Consider the following 19,085-nt stretch of genomic DNA (forward strand, 5'->3'; position numbering starts at 1 on the left):
AGTTCTGTTGCTCATATTTGCAACTCGAAACAGGAACTGCGGAATAAGCGAAGGCTGGCCAAGGATGAAGTGACGATGCGCGTGGGAAATGGTTCCAAGGTTGATGCAATCGCCGTCGGCACAGTTTCACTTCAGTTACCATCAGGATTAGTTATGAAGTTAAATAATTGTTATTTAGTGCCTGCATTAAGCATGAACATTATATCTGGATCTTGTTTATTGCGAGACGGTTACTCGTTTAAGTCAGAGAATAATGGTTGTTCTATTTCTATGAGTAATATCTTTTATGGTCATGCACCCAATGTGAGAGGATTGTTCATATTGGATCTTGATAGTGATAATACACATATACATAACACTGAGACCAAAAGAGTTAGAGTTAACAATGATAGCGCCATGTTTTTGTGGCACTGCCGCTTAGGTCATATTGGTGTAAAGCGCATGAAGAAACTCCATACCGATGGACTTTTGGAGTCACTTGACTTTGATTCACTTGACACGTGCGAACCATGCCCCATGGGCAAGATGACTAAAACTCCATTCTCCGGAACAATGGAGCGTGCAAGTGACTTGTTGGAAATCATACATACCGATGTGTGTGGCCCAATGAGCGTGGAGGCACGCGGCGGATATCGTTATTTTCTCACCTTCACTCACGAATTGAGTAGATATGGTTATGTCTACTTGATGAAGCACAAGTCTGAAACATTTGAAAAGTTCAAGCAATTTCATAGTGAAGTCGAAAATCATCGTAACAAGAAGATCAAATTCCTACGGTCTGATCGTGGGGGTGAATATCTGAGTTTCGAGTTTGGTGCTCACTTAAGACAATGTGGAATTTTTTCATAGTTGACACCGCCTGGAACACCACAGCGTAATGGTGTGTCCGAACGTCGTAATCGTACTTTATTAGAGATGGTGCGATCTATGATGTCTCTTACCGATTTGCCGTTATTGTTTTGGGGTTATGCATTAGAAACAACTGCATTCACTTTAAATAGGGCACCATCAAAATCCGTTGAGACGACACCATACGAACTGTGGTATGGCAAAAGACCAAAGTTGTCGTTTCTTAAAGTTTGGGGATGTGATGCTTATGTCAAAAAGCTTCAGCCTGAAAAGCTAGAACCCAAAGCGGAAAAGTGCATCTTCATAGGTTACTCGAAAGAGACAGTTGGGTATACCTTCTATCTCAAATCCGAGGGCAAAGTGTTTGTTGCTAAGAACGGAGCTTTTCTCGAGAAGGAGTTTCTCTCGAGAGAATTGAGTGGGAGGAAGATAGAACTTGATGAGGTTGTCGAACCTCTCATCCCTCTGGATGGTGGCGCAGGGCAACGGGAAACCCCTGTCGTTGCAACGCCGGTTGAGGAGGAAGTTAATGATGATGATCATGAAACTCCAGATCAAGTTCCTATCGGACCTCGCAGGTCGACGAGACCGCGTACTACTCCAGGGTGGTATGGTAATCCCGTCTTATCAATTATGTTGTTAGACAACAATGAGCCTGCGAATTATGAAGAAGCAATGGTGGGCCCTGATTCCAACAAATAGCTGGAGGCCATGAAGTCCGAGATAGGATCCATGTATGAAAACAAAGTGTGGACTTTGGAAGTACTACCTGAGGGTCGCAAGGCTATTCAGAACAAATGGATCTTTAAGAAGAAGACGGACGCTGACGGTAATGTGACCGTTTATAAAGCTCGACTTGTGGCAAAGGGTTTTTCACAAGTTCAAGTAGTTTACTATGATGAGACGTTCTCGCCCGTAGCGATGCTAAAGTCCGTCAGAATCATGTCAGCAATAGGTGCATTTTTTGATTATGAAATCTGGCAGATGGATGTCAAAACGGCGTTCCTTAACGGTTTCCTTAAGGAAGAGTTGTATATGATGCAACCCGAAGGTTTTGTCGATCCTAAAAATGCTAACAAAGTGTGCAAGCTCCAGCGATCCATTTATGGGCTGGTGCAAGCATCTCGGAGTTGGAATAAACGCTTTGATGAGGTGATCAAAGCATTTGGGTTTATACAACTGGTTGGAGAATCTTGTATTTACAAGAAAGTGAGTGGGAGCTCTGTAGCGTTTCTAATATTATATGTGGATGACATATTGCTGATTGGAAACAACGTGGAGTTTTTGGAGAGCATAAAGGATTACTTGAATAAAAGTTTCTCTATGAAGGACCTACGAGAAGCTGCTTACATTCTAGGCATTAAGATCTATAGGGATAGATCGAAACGCCTGATAGGACTTTCACAAAGTACATACCTTGATAAAGTTTTGAAGAGGTTCAAAATGGAACAGTCCAAGAAGGGGTTCTTGCCAGTTTTACAAGGTATGAGATTGAGTAAGACTCAGTGCCCAACAACTGGTAAAGATAGAGAGCATATGAGCACCGTCCCCTATGCTTCAGCCATAGGTTCTATCATGTATGCAATGCTGTGCACTAGACCGGACGTTAGCCTGGCCATAAGTATGGCAGGCAGGTTCCAGAGTAATCCAGGAGTGGATCATTGGACGGCGGAAAGAATATCCTGAAGTACCTGAAAAGGACTAAGGAGATGTTTCTCGTGTATGGAGGTGACGAAGAGCTCGCCGTAAAAGGTTACGTCGATGCAAGCTTTGACACAGATCCGGATGACTAAGTCGCCGACCGGATACGTATTTATTCTTAATGGGGGTGCCGTAAGCTGGTGCAGTTCCAAGCAAAGCGTTGTAGCTGATTCTACATGTGAAGCGGAGTACATGGCTGCCTTGGAGGCGGCTAAGGAGGGTGTCTGGATGAAGCACTTCATGACGGATCTTGGAGTGGTGCCAAGTGCACTGAATCCAATAACCTTGTTCTGTGACAACACGGGTGCCATTGCCTTAGCAAAGGAACCACGGTTTTACAAGAAGAACAGACACATCAAACGACGCTTCAACCTCATTCGCGACTACGTCGAAGGGGAGGACGTAAATATATGCAAAGTGCACACGGATCTGAATGTAGCAGACCCGCTGACTAAACCTCTTCCACGAGCAAAGCATGATCAACACCAGAACTGTATGGGTGTTAGATTTATTACAATGTAATTCGCATGGTGATGTGAGGGCTAGATTATTGACTCTAGTGCAAGTGGGAGACTGTTGGAATTATGCCCTAGAGGCAATGGTAAATAAGTTATTATTATAATTCCTGGATCAAGATAATCGTTTATTATCCATGCTATAATAGTATTGAATGAAGACTTAGATACATGTGTGGATACATAGACAAAACACCGTCCCTAGCAAGCCTCTAGTTGGCTAGCCAGTTGATCAAGGATAGTCAGGGTCTTGTGACTATGTACAAGGTGTTGTTGCTTGATAACTGGATCACATCATTGGGAGAATCATGTGATGGACTAGACCCGAACTAATAGACGTGGCATGTTGATCGTGTCATTTTGTTGCTACTGTTTTCTGTGTGTCAAGTATTTATTCCTATGACCATGAGATCATATAACTCACTGACACCGGAGGAATACTTTGTGTGTATCAAACGTCACAACGTAACTGGGTGGCTATAAAGATGCTCTACACGTATCTCCGAAGGTGTCGTTGAGTTAGTATGGATCAAGACTGGGATTTGTCACTCCGTATGACGAAGAGGTATCTCGAGGCCCACTCGGTAATACAACATCACACACAAGCCTTGCAAGCAATGTGACTTAGTGTAAGTTGCGGGATCTTGTATTACGGAACGAGTAAAGATACTTGTGGGTAAACGAGATTGAAATAGGTATGCGGATACTGACGATCGAATCTCGGGCAAGTAACATACCGAAAGGACAAAGGGAATGACATACGGGATTATATGAATCCTTGGCACTGAGGTTCAAACGATAAGATCTTCGTAGAATATGTAGGATCCAATATGGGCATCTAGGTCCCGCTATTGGATATTGACCGAGGAGTCCCTCGGGTCATGTCTACATAGTTCTCGAACCCGCAGGGTCTGCACACTTAAGGTTCGACGTTGTTTTATGCGTATTTGAGTTATATGGTTGGTTACCAAATGTTGTTCGGAGTCCCGGATGAGATCACGGACGTCACGAGGGTGTCCGCAATGGCCTGGAGACGAAGATTGATATATAGGATGACCTCATTTGATTACCGGAAAGTTTTCGGAATTACGGGTAATGTACTGAGAATGACGAATGGGTTCCGGATGTTCACCGGGGGGCAACCCACCCCGGGGAAGCCCATATGCCTTAGGGGTGCCGCACCAGCCCTTAGTGGGCTGGTGGGCAAGCCCAGAGAGGCCCCTGCGCAGGGAGATAAGAAAATCAAAGAGAAAGAAAAAAAGGGGGGAAGTGGGAAGGAAGGGAAGGACTCCACCTTCCAATCCTAGTTGGACTAGGATTGGAGGAGGACTCCTCCTCCCCCCCTTCGGCCGAACCCCTTGGGGCTCCTTGAGCCCCAAGGAAAGGCCCCTCCCCTCCCACCTATATATACGGAGGTTTTAGGGCTGATTTGAGACAACTTTTTCACGACAGCCCGACCACATACCTTCACGGTTTTTCCTCTAGATCGCGTTTCTGTGGAGCTCGGACGGAGCCCTGGTGAGATTAGATCACCACCAACCTCCGGAGCGCCGCACGCTGCCGGAGAACTCATCTACCTCTCCGTCTCTCTTGCTGGATCAAGAAGGCCGAGATCATCGTCGAGTTGTACGTGTGCTGAACGCAGAGGTGCCGTCCGTTCGGCACTAGATCGGAGCGGATCATGGGACGGATCGCGGGACGGTTCGTGGGATAGTTCCCAGGGCGGATCGAGGGACGTGAGGACGTTCCACTACATCAACCGCGTTTATTAACGCTTCTGCTGTGCGATCTACAAGGGTACATAGATCTGAAATCCCCCTCGTAGATGGACATCACCATGATAGGTCTTCGTGCGCGTAGGAAATTTTTTGTTTCCCATGCGACGTTCCCCAACATGTTGTACCCGGAGTCGACTCGTACTCTTTGAGCTTTAAAGACATCCGCGCTAATGGTTTTCATATTGAGACCGATGATGACAACGGCAAGGAGTGCCTCCTCATCACAAAGCGGGATGCAAATGATAAATATGTTATCGAAAGGCTTCCTTCGTTTGACACAGGGCTATACTACACCAAGATAGTAGCACCGTCCGTGTACACTACCCTTAAGACTGTTTTTAGAAGCTCCAAACTTTTCTGGCTATGGCATGATAGGTTAGGCCATCCTGGACTTAGGATGATGAGAAATATTATTATCAACTCGCATGGTCATAATGTTAACGTGAAAAACTCCCCGAATCCCGATGATTTCGTATGCTCCGCATGCGCAACGGGGAAGTTAGTCATTAGGCCATCGCCTCTCAAGGTGCGGGACGAATCCCCGCGTTCTTGGAACGTATTCAAGGGGACATATGTGGTCCAATTTAGCCCCTCACGGGGCCTTTTAGGTACTTCATGGTGCTCATTGATGCTTCCTCTAAATGGTCCAATGTCTGCCTGCTATCAACATGGAACCATGCCTTTGCAAAGTTGATCTCCTAGATCATACAAATGAGGAATAATTTCCCTGGTCATCGTATAAAGTCTATTCGAATGGACAACGTCGAAGAATTTACTTCAAAGGTGTTCAATGATTATTGCATGGCAATGGGAATCAAAGTTGAGCACTCGGTACCGCATGTTCATACATGCTCATGACCCGCGCACTACTGAGACTGAGAGAGAAGTCCAAAAGATAATGACGGTATACCACTTTAGCGACTTAAAGACTATGATAAAATCGCATGTGCATACGCGCAATGCAACGGAAAGGGTCGAAATACCAAAGAAAAATGATGGTATACCCACTCTCGTCCAAAGGCCTAAAAGGACGAGAGATCCGGCTTCTCAAATCCTAAGTACTCGGGGACGCCCGACGAAAAAGAATAAGAGAGATTTATTACAGCCTGTCACTAGAGTGCCCCAAAGTGAACGGGGAGCCAGTCGAGACCTGACACAAGTACGGAAAATTCATTGCACGAAATTCCAGACCTAAACTTTCCCATAGGGGAACACCCAGCGGAGATGTGTGCACACACATCGGCGTGGAAAATCGAAAGGACCTTGCTCCCAGAATGGGAAATTTGGTAGAGCAATTGTTAGCGCGAGATTCTCTCCATGACGAAATGGCCATAAATTATACTTATACGGGGGAGTCCCTGAACCGAGCAACGTTGATTGTCGACATTAACTTCGCTATGAAAATTGCCTCAATTATAGATCTTGACAGTGAGCCTAACACGCTCGCTGATTGCAAGAAAATGTCGTATTGGAAAGATTGACAAGAGGCAATTACTGCTGAATTATTATCTCTTAACAAAAGGAAGGTGTTCGGACCAGTTTGTCGAACTCCTCCCCACGTACGCCCTCTTGGCCATAGGTGGGTTTTTGTTCGAAAGAGAGATGAAAATAATAAGGTAGTACAGTACAAATCAAGGCTCGTTGCTCAAGGGTTCACTCAACGACCTTGTGTCGATTTTGAGGAGACCTATTCCCTGGTCATGGATGGAGTTACCTTTAGATACTTGATCTCAATGGCAGTAAACATGGGCTTGAAAATGAAATTAATGGATGTTGTCACTGCTTACCTGTATGGTAACTTGGATTCGAACATATACATGAAGGTTCTTGAATGTATCCCTGTTCGGAAGCATGATAGAGCAAACATGAGTCTATATAGTGTTCAACTTCAAAAGGCATTGTACATACTTAGACATTCTGGTAGAATGTGGTATAATCGCCTAAGCGATTTCCTTCATCATAAGGGCTAAACGAGCAATAAAGATTGCCCATGTGTTTTTATACGGCGGTCCCAAGATGGATTCTGTATAATATCGGTGTATGTGGACAATTTAAACATAATCGGTACACGTGAGGATATTGAGGAAGTGAGTTCCTACCTGATGTCGGAATTCGAGATGAAGGGTTTGGGTAAAACCAAGTTCTGTCTAGGTCTGCAAGTTGAACATTCCCTTGATGGGATTCTAGTGCACTAGTCGGCCTACGCCCAGAAGGTGTTGGAAATATCTGGATTTCATAAGGCATATCCTTCTAAGACCCCGATGGTCGGGAGATCTTTACATCCAAACAAGGACCTGTTCAGGCCTAAGAAAAAGGGGGAGGAAACTCTAGGACCAGAGGTTCCTTACGTGAGTGCAGTTGGAGCACTCGTGTATCTCGCAAATTGTACACGGCCAGACATTGCTTTCGCCATGAGTTTACTCGCTAGGTACAGTTCTGAACCTTCCAAGAGACATTGGAAAGGTATCAAGGACGTCTTCCGTTACCTGCAAGGGACCATAGATCTTGGCCTATTTTATAAAAGGAATAAAGACCTATCTCTTAAGGCTACGCCGATGCTGGGTACCTATCGGACCCGCATGATTGCAAATCACAGACTAGATATGTTTTTCTTTGTGGTGGAACCGCGTTCTCCTGGAGATCAACCAAGCAAACTCTTGTGTCGACCTCCACGAACCACTCAAAAATCATGGTACTATTCAGAACGTCAAAGGAATGTCTATCGCTTCGGCGGATGATCGACCACATTCAGTAGACGTGTGGGCTGAACACCGTACAAACCCCTACCATTATCTATGAAGATAATGCTGCTTGTATCGCATAAGTTCAGATGGGTTATGTGAAGAGTAACCTTTCAAAGCATATTAGTCCCAAGTTCTTCTATGCACACGAACTGCAACAATTGAACAAGGTGAGAATTTCGCATACTAAATCGTGTGACAATCTTGCTGATATGTTCACTAAATCATTACCGGCATCATCCTTTAAGAGGTGTGTGCGTGGAATTGGTATCATGAGACTTAGATAGATGCAAGGTTCAGGGGGGAGAAACTTCATAAACTCGTCGCTAAAATCTCTATCCCAATGATTGAGTACTCAACCAAGTGGTTGAGTGAATTGTACTCTTTTTTTCTTGAGTGGGTTTTTCTGATGTTTCTTATCTAAAGTTTTTGACGAGGCAATTCGTGCAATACAAATACGTATACTATGTGACATTTTTTTATATTTTTTTCACTGGGTTTTTCGGAGTTTTGAATATGGATATACGGATAATTACCAAGGGGGAGTGTTGGAAAACCAGGGCCCAAGGCCTCTTTAACTACCGGTTTTCGTGCGAGGCAAGAAGCCAATCCCTATCGCTTTTTTCCATTAAGTGAATACTTGTCCCTTGACCCCCTACCCCTATATAAAAAGAGAAAAAGAAATCATTGTAAGAAAGAGATCATCATTAACAAAGATAGTTCCTTCTATACTTTCTGTGTTCATCTACTTTACATGTTCTACTACTTCGTCTTTGACACCGTTCTCGCTTCGTAATCTTGGATCAGACTCGACGAAGTTACGGAACAGCCTCTTCGAAGATGCTCTCGCGCCATTACCATTTCTTGATTTTATTTTTCGTGTGTGTTTCGTTTCGGATAAGCGGTTGCATGCGTGCGTAGGTGCTCGTGCCGGCCTGGCCTGGCCGGGCATGGCGCGGCCACGAATAACGCCATCTTGCCGCCAACCGTGCACGCCATCCCTGTGCTCCAATCGCTGGCTGACACGTGGGACCGACCGACTGCACACAGATCATGAGACGATAAGATGCGAGATAAACAGTACAGAGCCTTCTCATGCTGACAGTCCTAGCCTAGCTGGTCACTGTTCCCTTTTCTTCCTTTTTTTTTTCTATTTCTACTGGTGTGCAGCACATGGTTGCTTCCAAACACAGATAGGATGAGATGGAAATGAGATAAGATCCAGAAAGAAAGAGACGGTTGGTTCGGAGTACAGTGCAGCCTAGGCTGGTCATGCAGGTAACAGTGTATGTGCTGTGCAGGCAGGAGACTCATGGATCTGCACACAAGTAATAGTCACTCGATCCGTTTCAGTCAGTTCAGTTCAGCAGCCTGATATGAGAAGGAGCAGCAGTCACTTGATCCATGTCACTCAGTATACTGCATACTAAGATCAATGACAAGCTAACAGTTGTGCCGCCGACTCCACCTAACAGTACAAGGTTAGTCAAATAAAAACTACGCTACTACTAGATCTGTGATGAATAATATCAAATATCGTGCAATTTTTTTTAAAGATCCATTAGCCTATTCGCATGAAGAATAACAACAAAAATTGCATTCTAAAGGCTGCTTATTAGAACTGCAGACTGGATTCACAGTATTAGAGGCCGTCCGGAATCCCACCAGCTCCGGAGAGCTGCGGAGACAGTAAACTGACCCTTCGTAAATTTCAACTATAACTCCACCAGCTCCGGAAGTGGAGCTGTGGGGCCATCCGGAAACCCACCAGCTCCGGAGAGCTGCGGAGACAGTAAACTGACCCTTCGTAAATTTCCGTCCTGGATGCAGCTACGATCTTGGAGTTTTAACAGGGGAGATGAACGGATTGGGAAGGCAGACGGTTGAGGAGAGCACATCAGGCGCTCGCATAAAGTTCTCTTCTGTAGCCTAATGCCTCCTGCTCCGGCGGTCACTGTAGGACAGGCCCTGGCTTTTCAGGTAACAGTCGTTATCAGGAGCGGCTACCTTCTTTCTACCTAGCTAACCTAATGCCACCGGCTCCCGCGGTCACTGGGGAAAGTTAGCTCCCACTCTGAACCTCAGGTTATCAATAACAGAGTAACAACAGTCTTTGACCTCTCATTAGATTGACCAATTAACAAGAAATTATTATCACTAACATGGTGACCCCGTGCAGATTATCCATGAATCCCGCACAATCATTGAGCGCACAGATGCTAATCAGGGTCACATGCAAATAAACTGTAGGAGCGCAACTGAATCCTGAGCGAAAAAAAATGGAACCAATTTTCTTATCGACTGGGACAAGAACCAATAGCCCCAGCCCCAAGTTCTGAAGGGAAGAGAAGAGAAAAGAAAACTGATCTCCTTAATTGTTATTTTTCAAAGTGAACCGACGTTGGCAATCAGAAGCTGGGCCTAACATGGCTCCTGTACCGTGATGATAATTGGAAGCCATTCATGTTACTGCAGGCCTGGACACACTCGATCGGCAGGCAGGCGGGCATCATCTCATGTGGCGTTCAATCACCTGATTATTTGGGAACAGGAACCGGTGCCTAACAAACAGATCAAAGGAGAATCCTTTACTTGGTAGGGGACACATGGGGATCTCTTGTGCTGCTACAATTTGGATCAGATGCAAGGCTTAAAATAACGGTGTACTACTAGTGACCCCTAGCTCATACCTCACTTCTTTGCCTTGGAGAAGCGGAGGCACCTATACTTCTCACCACTGACGGTGATCTCAAGGGCTCCGTCCTGGTTATCCTGATTCGAAGCAGTTCCCATCAGGACGCTCTTTTCTTTCTCCAGATTCTCCCTTTCCATTTTCAGCCTTGCCTCTTGCCGCGCAATTTCAGCCTGCAAAAGGAAGATTGTAGCATGACATGTTAAATGTCGCCAAAGCATGTTCAACTATGAATCTATAATAACATTCCCTAAAGAAAACGAAGCAATAATAACATTAAAGGCAATAGGAAATGTTTGGGACCCAAAGTGCCGTTGAGTTAGTCTGTTGGCATCTTTCGATGATTTTGATAGAGAAAATATTTAGTTTACTACACACTATGGTTTGCTCGAATTGGAGATTGCCATATCGATTTGATGTTTTGTTAGTTTTAAGACCTCACTACCACGTTTCAACTTTCATGAGCTCAGGTTATGATTCAGTTTTGGCTCTTAGGTTATGATCTCTGGAGACAATCTTCTGGTGTGCCCGCAAAGCCACTACGTGTTCATTATGATTACAACCTGTGAATATTTGCTCAACAAACTAAACGGATACTTAATTGGAGAAGCAACAGCTAAGCAAGCAAGATGATGATATCAAATTCATTAAGTTAGTAGTCAGCAAGCAACTCAGGAAGATCTGCATCTTATGTTGGCACTTACCATGGAAAATAATAGCCAAAACGATAACAGGAAGAACAAAATGCATAGCACAATTATGCAACGAGGTTGTCTAACCTAACTTTCTAATTAAATGATTAACTGGTCAGATTTATGAAGAAAGCCTACCAACTGTTAGGGTGTATGAGGCCTATGAGATTATGTACCTAAAATGGGATTGGTGTAGCCCTAGGAGGGTACACACGTTCATCCCCGCTTTGTCACCTCCCTCCACCAAACCTATCTTGTCATCTCGACCAATCCCACAATCCCAGTACACACAGGAGGTGCTTCATACGTTCCAGTGTCATTTTCTTGTGTTGTACCATCTCACAGTAGAGCATTGCCAAAACAAGGACCATATCTAGTGCACTTGTCTCCTAGCTACCAATTCACATCTTAGAAGAGTCTCACCAAGACTCAACTACCACACATTACTCGAACAGGTGTATAATTTCTGGACTACGTAACCATATTTATATGCACAATCATAAACATCTGACAATTGATCATGAAGTTGGACAATACGAAGCAACAAGGTACTACAGAGTACATGCAGCAGAAAAGGAAAACCATGACTTGTCGTCCTTAGAGCACAAAGAATGCTAGTCTGATATGCTCTATTCTAGTCACACAAGACCACCAGAGGACCGATGCTTCTCAGACATATCTTGGATTCTTATCTTCACATATAGGTCACCTTCCTATGATTGACTATATGCTCTACGTAACTGAAGGGGCCAACTTTATTCCCCTGAGGCCCTTGTAAATACTACGGCGTAAAGCAAGCAATCTCCTACAGTACTACATAGTACTTCTCCAGTTTAGCATCACAAGAAACTGAAAGACATCGACACGAAGGAAAACCCACATTTCGAGCAAGAATTGTGATAAAGAGAGTATCAAGAGCCAAATAATGAATAGTACTACATTGAAACACAAACCAAGCTGCCGCTGCAGCATACATATTGCCCCCATTCTCGATCGTACAAAAGATGATGCAGAACGCTGATCAGGGTGGCAGGGGAGGACGGAAGGGGGGGGGGGGGGGGGGGGGGCATGAATTGAATCGGATTTGGGGCATTCGTTACCTCGCGGCGGGAGAGCTCGGCCTTCCACGCGGCCTCCCGCTCGGCGACCTCGCGCTCGCGCTCCTCGATGTAGCTCTGCATCTCGCGCTCCCTCATGACGCGGTCCTGGATGTCCGCGTCCAGCGCCTCCTTGAGCTCCTTCACGAACCTGTCCACCACAGCCTTTATCCGCACCGACATCTTGCCGCTCCTCCTGGCGCCCCTTGCTACCGGCGCCGGTCACCTGCGGCCTCCGCGGACCATGGCTTCTAGGGCTTGCGAGAAGAGGACGCCGGAATTCCTCCCTCCTGGGCGCGTTTCTTTCCTGTTCTGTTTCGTCTTTGCGTGGATGAGGCGGATGAGCTGGGAAAGAGATACGGCCCAGTGGGCTTCTTTATGGCCTCTATTTTGCTCACTTGCCTCCTTCCCTTTCTCCTTTTTTTTTCTTACTTTTTTCTTCTTCTTTATCTTTGTTCTTTTGACTCCTGGTATATAGTACTACTCCCTCAGAAAAAATGGTATAGACTACTACTCTTACTCTTCTTTCACAAGATACTAGTATAAATGTAGTTAAGCATCTGAGTTGCAAAGAAAATGCTGTAACAACTTGTGATCAAGCAATTAGTCGCCACAGGAGCCTTGCCAGTGTGTGTTGCCTTCTCTACCAATAGTCGCTACATGAGCAAACTCCATCCTGGAAATGGTGGAACCGAACCGGGTCCCTGATTATGATCACCTTGCCTTCACTCTTGGAGACGTGCTTCACGAATGAGTGGCAGTCACCACAGATCCTGAGGTTCTTCATGATCCGTACAGGCTTCCCCTTCACTGAATTCATCATTGCAAATGCAACGGCCAATTTCTCGCTGTGATATTTCAGCAGATCTTCCTTCTGCTCACTCTCAAGATCCTGAAGCACAAACTCTGTCTGCGGGACATAACCGAGGTCTGTGACCCGCCTGATTAGTCGGTTCAGTTCCTGAACTATGCCAGTTGAGAATGGGTGTGACAATTCACCAGCAATAAACACATGGACTTGTTTCCCCAGCTCGATCCAGCTGAGCCCGGGCTCTTTTTTGGCCCCTTGGTTTCTCATCACCTTCCATGACTTCTCGGCATCTAACCATTGTCGCAAATCAGCATATGTATTTGACAACAATATGCGCGCACCTTGGTCCTCAGGCTCAAGTTTAAGGATCTCTCTTGCTGCATATGCTGCAAGGTTAGCGTTTTTGTGCATTCTGCATGCCCCAAGAAGAGTTCTCCATATGACCGAGTCTGGCTCAAAGTTCATCTCACTGATGAACTTCACAGCTTCGTCAAGCTTCCCTGCCCGACCAAGGAGATCAACCATGCAGTTGCAATGTTCCCTCTCAGGCTGAATGCCAAAGAGCTTCTCCATGGACCTAAAGTAATACCAACCATCTTCCACCAAGCCAGCATGACTGCATGCAAACAGAACTCCAACCATTGTTATACGGTTTGGTGTAGGACCTTCAGATTGCATCAAGCCAAAAACCTTCAGCGCATCGGTGCTTCTCCCATTCTGCGCCAAACCAGAGACCATGGTGCTCCATGAGATCACATCCCTATGAGGCATTCTGCTGAACAAGGCACCAGCGTCCTGCAAGCTTCCACATTTGCAGTACATGTCGAGAAGTGCATTGTGCAGAATCAAGTCCGTGTCATACTTGAGCACATGAGCATGTACCTGCCTTCCCAACTCAAGCATGACCATCCCGGTACACGCCCGGAGGACACTGGTCAAGGTACCCTGGTTAGCCGAGAAACCAGACTCCTTCATCCTCATGAACAATTCTACCGCCCCAACACCATCACCGCTCTGTGCAAACCCCGCGATGATCGAATTCCACACAACCAAATCACGGGTGACCATCTCGTCAAAGACCCCACGCCCGCTGTCCAAATCCCCAAGCTTCATATACGCATCAATCAAGGAGCTCCGCACAAACACATCCGAATCCAACCCGACCTTAACAATGCTCGCGTGCACAGCTGCGAGCACCCCAGGTGTGCCACAGACACCAAGAACACTAGAGTATGTGTAACTGTTGGGAGCCACGTTGTCCCTCTTCATGTCCACAAGAAACCTGAGCGCCTCCACTTTCCTCCCACCGGCATTGGCCAGAGCCGACACGACGGTCGTCCAAGACACGACGTTCCTGTGAGGCATTCCGCCGAACAGCTCGAGCGCGTCGTGGAGCAAGCCGAATTTGGCGTACATGGAGATGAGAGAGTTGGAGACGAAGAGGCCCGTGTGGGGCGCTTCTCCTCCGCCGTTGGCCGTGCAGGAGACATGGTCATGGATGAGGCGTCCGTCGCTGGCCGTGCCGTGGCGGACGCAGAGCTTGATGAGGCGGCAGAGCGAGACCGGGTCCGCGCGGACGCCGGCCGTGGCGAGGTCGGGGAGCAGCGCGAGCGCGGCCGGGAGGGGGCCATCGTCGCAGAGGCGGGAGAAGGTTGCGAGGAGAGGGTGCGGTTGGGAGTGGGAGTGGAGGCAGCGGCGACTCCGGCGAGCTGCAGCGAGACGCTTGCAAGGGACGCGGTTGAACAGCGATCTCATGTGGCAAAAGGGCTCGTGGCGGCCTGGCGGGAGACGGCTCGAGTTCCCTGGGCTAAAGATCGACTCCACTGTGGAACTGGAACCGAAACAAAGGAGTAAAGGCAAATTATGAGAGCAAGTAGAATAGAACTGAGGCCCTGTTTGTTTGAGAAGTCCCGAAATTTTTTTTAGTTCCAACTTAAAAGTCCCTAGTCCCTACCCGTTTGTTTTCATTGACTAAATAGGGACTAGAGGTCATTAAATGACATGCAAAAAGACCATGTTACCCTTAGTAATGTAGAAGTAGTGTAAAAAGTAGGGGCATTGTTGGAAAAAGTGTCAAAAAGTCCCAAAAAGTCCCTGGAAACAAACACCCCCTGAGTCAGCTGGCTATAAGGAATAAAGTAGTATATTTTTGCTTAGTTGGAGGAGAGAGAAGAGGAGAGAGAAGGTAAGAGCATGGTTAATAGTATAGCCAACTGCTGGCTATAAGCCATCTTATAGCCCACCTTATAGCTAGCTTGTACAATAGTTAGCTGCAAAAGAGTACTATTTTTATCATATATGACCCACCTTTCATTCTCACAAAGCACCTAGGAGCACGTGCTAGAGCTGGCACTTCACGAAGAGCCCGCTTTCCTTCTCTCTTCTCTTCTCTCTCATCCAACTCAGCAAAAATATAGTATTTTAATCCTTACAGCCTGCTGACCGTACCTTATTGTACTTGCTCTAAGCGGGCTCTTAGTTAAGAGCCAACTCTAGCACGTGCTCCTAGGTACTTTGTGAGAATGAGAGGTGGGTCATATAATAAATAAGTAGTTCACTCTTCTAACCAACTATTGTACATGTTAGCTATAAGATGGGCTATAGGTGACATGGCATGAGCTTACAGCCGGCAGCCGGCTCTACTATTGTACTTGCTCTCAAGGAGTTAACTATGCAGCGGCGCCGCATCCTCTGCTCCCGTGCGATGGCTGGTTTACACAAGTAAAATAGACAGAGGAGTACACACTTCGTGCACATGCATCTAAGTAGACAAAAACCGCTAGCGCTAATATAAAATATGACTTAATTTTCACTCTCTGAATCATGTATGCATGCATGACGTCGTCAAGATTCTCTTTAATGCTTGAAATTCAAAAAAGTTTTATCTTTAAAATCGTTAATTCAATCGATGAACTATTTTCACCGTTGGCTTTGTCGCGACAAGATCTTCGAAACTAGATCTCATGTCGACATGTTTCGACAAACTTTTTTTTTCTTCCATAATTGTCATATTGTTTCACTCACTTGCTATATTATTCACCACTTACTTGCCCAATAAAAAAACCTAATTGTCGTATTTTTTGATGTCTTTTCGTGAAAAGATTGTCGGTGCTTATAAATGCAGTTTCCAAAATGTTTTAATGTGCTTGTCATTTTAATTCTATCAAGTTGTCATGTGGTCTCATAAAGCTTGTAGGTGCTTATAAAATCACAGTTGCCACATATATTTTGTATGCTTGTTGTCTCATACAACTTGTCAGTCATTATAAAAAAATAGTTGTCACGATGTTTGCTTTATTTATCTGTTGAATTCTACCCTTGATTGTTATGTTGTGTCGTAATAAAAAAGGCACTCGATTGTTCCGAAACTTAGTTGTGATAGTGTTTTGTTGTGTCAGCCAGTTTAATTTTCCTCAAATCTCATATAAGCTTGTCAGTTGTTATAAACACTATAGTTGACATATTATTTTGCAACGTTTGTCACTTAAATTATAACTAATGGTCAGTTATTTCATAACGTTCTGCACCCCCATCACCTTATTATCACGAGTATTCCATGTAGCAAAGAAAAGTAGACCAAACATGCATGCTATATGCTTTGTCATATAAAAAGGTAGACCATGCATACATGCATGCTACAAGCTTGTGCGTAATACTCCATGTATCACAGTATACCATGCATGCATTTGGGAGAACAAAAAAATAGACCATGCATGCATGCTAGTACATGTTTGTGTGAGGATTAATTGAAATTTCTATAAAAAATGGTCACCTATTACTGTCCACCTACACCTCCGGTAGACGCGAAAGTGCACGTTTCATGCCGCCGCACCGGACCACGTCGATGCCCACACTGCTAGATAGATTTTCCCAATTATCAAAAGGGTCACTTAAACTAGTTATTTTATTTTCAACACTCTCGGATTTGTCCTTAGCAAATCAAGAGTAAAATGCATGAGCGGTCCTAATTCTTTCCTAAAAGTGTTGATTGGATCCCAATTCTTTGAAAATGCACATCTGGATCCTAATTCTTTCAAAGTTGTTCACCCAAGTCTTAATTTCGTCTGACCGCCGATGAACAGCTTGCGTGGCGCTTTGACCGCCGCCACGTCGACTCGAGGGCCCACGCGGGGTAAACGACCAGCCATGCATTTTTGCAAAAGAGCCCCCAAATCCTAGTCTCTTCGCAGCCGTACTCCTTTCCTCTTCCCCACTTCTCTCTGCTTTGGCGAAACAAGGGCAATTGACGACGATGGCGCTGGTCCGGTGAGAAGAGGCGACCATCGCAGGTGCTTGTCCGACGGCGGCACCGTTAAGATGGAGCACGTGCTACGGTGATCCGGAGATACTCCTCCACGATATGGTCAGTGTCGTGCCCGTAACCCTAACCCTGGATCCTCTTTTTGTGCGGTTTCCCGTTTTAGCTCGAATCAATGGTAGTATTTGACTGAATCCCTCGATATCTAAGACCACAAGAGGAGGTTTTACCGTAGAAATCAACTATGTTGGATTTTTTGCGAATTTGGTCGGTCGAAGACGTATGTCGATGGGAAAGTTGCTTTGTTCGATGGTTGTGAAGTAGATACATGGCGTCCTCTCTCGCTCATTGATTTTATGTAGCAACTGGGATATAGTTACCAATCTAAGCATGTTGTTTACTAGTTACTGCCTGGAAAGAATTTAGGTGACGGACTACGGACTGTGGAAAGTGACACTGACAATTTGCACATGACAAAAGTTGTTCCAAAATTTCTGTACTTTCACTTGTTTGTTGATCACAAATACATGAGCTTTGACAATGTAATTGATGATATTCATGTTAGTGGTACACCTCAGCCGCCTCTTGTATTAAGCCCTAAATCTCCTCGGTTTAGCAGTGCAATAAGGCGAAGTCCTAGGTTTAAGGTGAAAGATCAGAAAGGCAGACTGAATCAATTTAATGCAGGCAACAACAATGAAGGGAGTAGCAGTGCTCCACAAGTGGGACAAAATGTTGGACATGATCTTAGAAGAAGAAGGAGGAAACTTGTGGTAAAAGAAGAAATCCCCAATGAAAATGACAGTGACAGTGATGATAGTGAATGGGATTGAGACTGGGTTGACTCTGACAATGAAGTAGGCAAAGATGGTGATGATATATATGAAGAATGGGTTGATGAAAAATTTGAGAAGAAGAAAAAGAAGAAATCTGAATGGGAGCAGGACAGTGACTATGATACAAGATTCAGAGATTGAAGATACTGATTCAACAGATAAAGTGGAAGTAGTTGATGCACTGTAATGCCCCAAGGGTGTAACTTGCCATATTTGGAACCTTCTCTATGTGGGTCCACCTTGTCATTGCAATGGGAGCCAATGCATGTGTTATTTCATGTGCCATCTTGTTTTGTTTTCCCTTTGCATGCATGCATTCCATCCGTTCCTTGTCTTGTGTTTGTTGCCTCATGATCATATGTGATGGTGTGATCAATGTGATGGTGTGATGAAGTTATGTCAGGATGTGGTTGTAGTCAAAGTAGGAAGCTCTATGTGGTTGGCATAGGATTCAAAACATTCCTTTCTCTATTTATCTCTAAGTCAAGATTCACTTGTTCCATTCCTATTTCTAAAATGTCCATGATTTAGTATATTTTGTGGTGGATGTGAAGTTGTGTAGTTGCTGATTTGAAACCTTGTTTGTGAGGTGCAAATATTCACAAAACAGCTCAACTTAATGCGGTTTTGTAAATATTTACTTGCCCCAAAATCCCTTTTCTATTTTTATTAAATAGGTCATAATTCCTTATGACCAGGGGTATGATTGCTTTAATTTTAGCATCATCAGATTTTCCTAGGTTTTATTTTCCTTTCTTTGTTTGTTTTAAAATAAGAAAACCCCAGAGGTTTATTTTCCCTCTTATTTGGTGCCACTGGTGGGCTTCCTCCCCCTGCATGGCCCATCTACTTCTCTGTTCCAGCGAGAGCCCACCTTGCGCGTCCCTTCTTCCTTCTCCTGACGGCGCCCCCCAGTGCACGCTTTCCGTCAGCAGCAGAGAGAGAGAGCGAGCACGCCGTGAGGGCTCACGGACGTCGAGGCCTTCTTATAACCCTTGGCGTGCGTGCCCCCTTCCCCTGGGGTTCCTCATTTCCCCTCCTTGTGCCGCCACTCCTCCCCCCATATGTCTTCCTCCCCCAAGGTAAACTCTGTAGATCTATCTAGCAAAGAGAGA

The 19,085-nt window shown here is 45.3% G+C and overlaps 2 protein-coding genes across 4 annotated transcripts; both read right to left on the reverse strand.

Annotated features, from left to right (window-relative positions):
- Positions 1 to 6,660: 6,660 nt before the first annotated feature.
- Positions 6,661 to 12,334, reverse strand: LOC123411572. Of its 3 annotated transcripts, none has more exons than XM_045104542.1 (3): positions 12,069 to 12,334; positions 10,275 to 10,449; positions 6,661 to 6,682 (listed from the first exon to the last, which is right to left on the reverse strand). In XM_045104542.1, exons 1-2 carry the CDS (start codon positions 12,246 to 12,248, stop codon positions 10,276 to 10,278), a joined length of 354 nt encoding a protein of 117 aa, XP_044960477.1. In that variant the 5' UTR covers positions 12,249 to 12,334; the 3' UTR covers positions 6,661 to 6,682; position 10,275. The 3 variants fall into 3 exon arrangements, with proteins under 3 accessions (XP_044960477.1, XP_044960476.1, XP_044960475.1); XM_045104541.1 differs by lacking the exon at positions 6,661 to 6,682 and adding an exon at positions 8,249 to 8,624; XM_045104540.1 differs by lacking the exon at positions 6,661 to 6,682 and adding an exon at positions 9,860 to 10,145.
- Positions 12,335 to 12,540: 206 nt separating this feature from the next.
- Positions 12,541 to 14,668, reverse strand: LOC123411571 (pentatricopeptide repeat-containing protein At2g03880, mitochondrial). Its single transcript, XM_045104539.1, has one exon. The coding sequence runs from the start codon at positions 14,629 to 14,631 to the stop codon at positions 12,709 to 12,711; it is 1,923 nt and encodes a 640-aa protein (XP_044960474.1). The 5' UTR covers positions 14,632 to 14,668; the 3' UTR covers positions 12,541 to 12,708.
- Between the last annotated feature and the right edge of the window lie 4,417 nt (positions 14,669 to 19,085).

This window comes from Hordeum vulgare, chromosome 7H, assembly GCF_904849725.1.
Source record: "Hordeum vulgare subsp. vulgare chromosome 7H, MorexV3_pseudomolecules_assembly, whole genome shotgun sequence".
NCBI lineage: Eukaryota > Viridiplantae > Streptophyta > Magnoliopsida > Poales > Poaceae > Hordeum > Hordeum vulgare.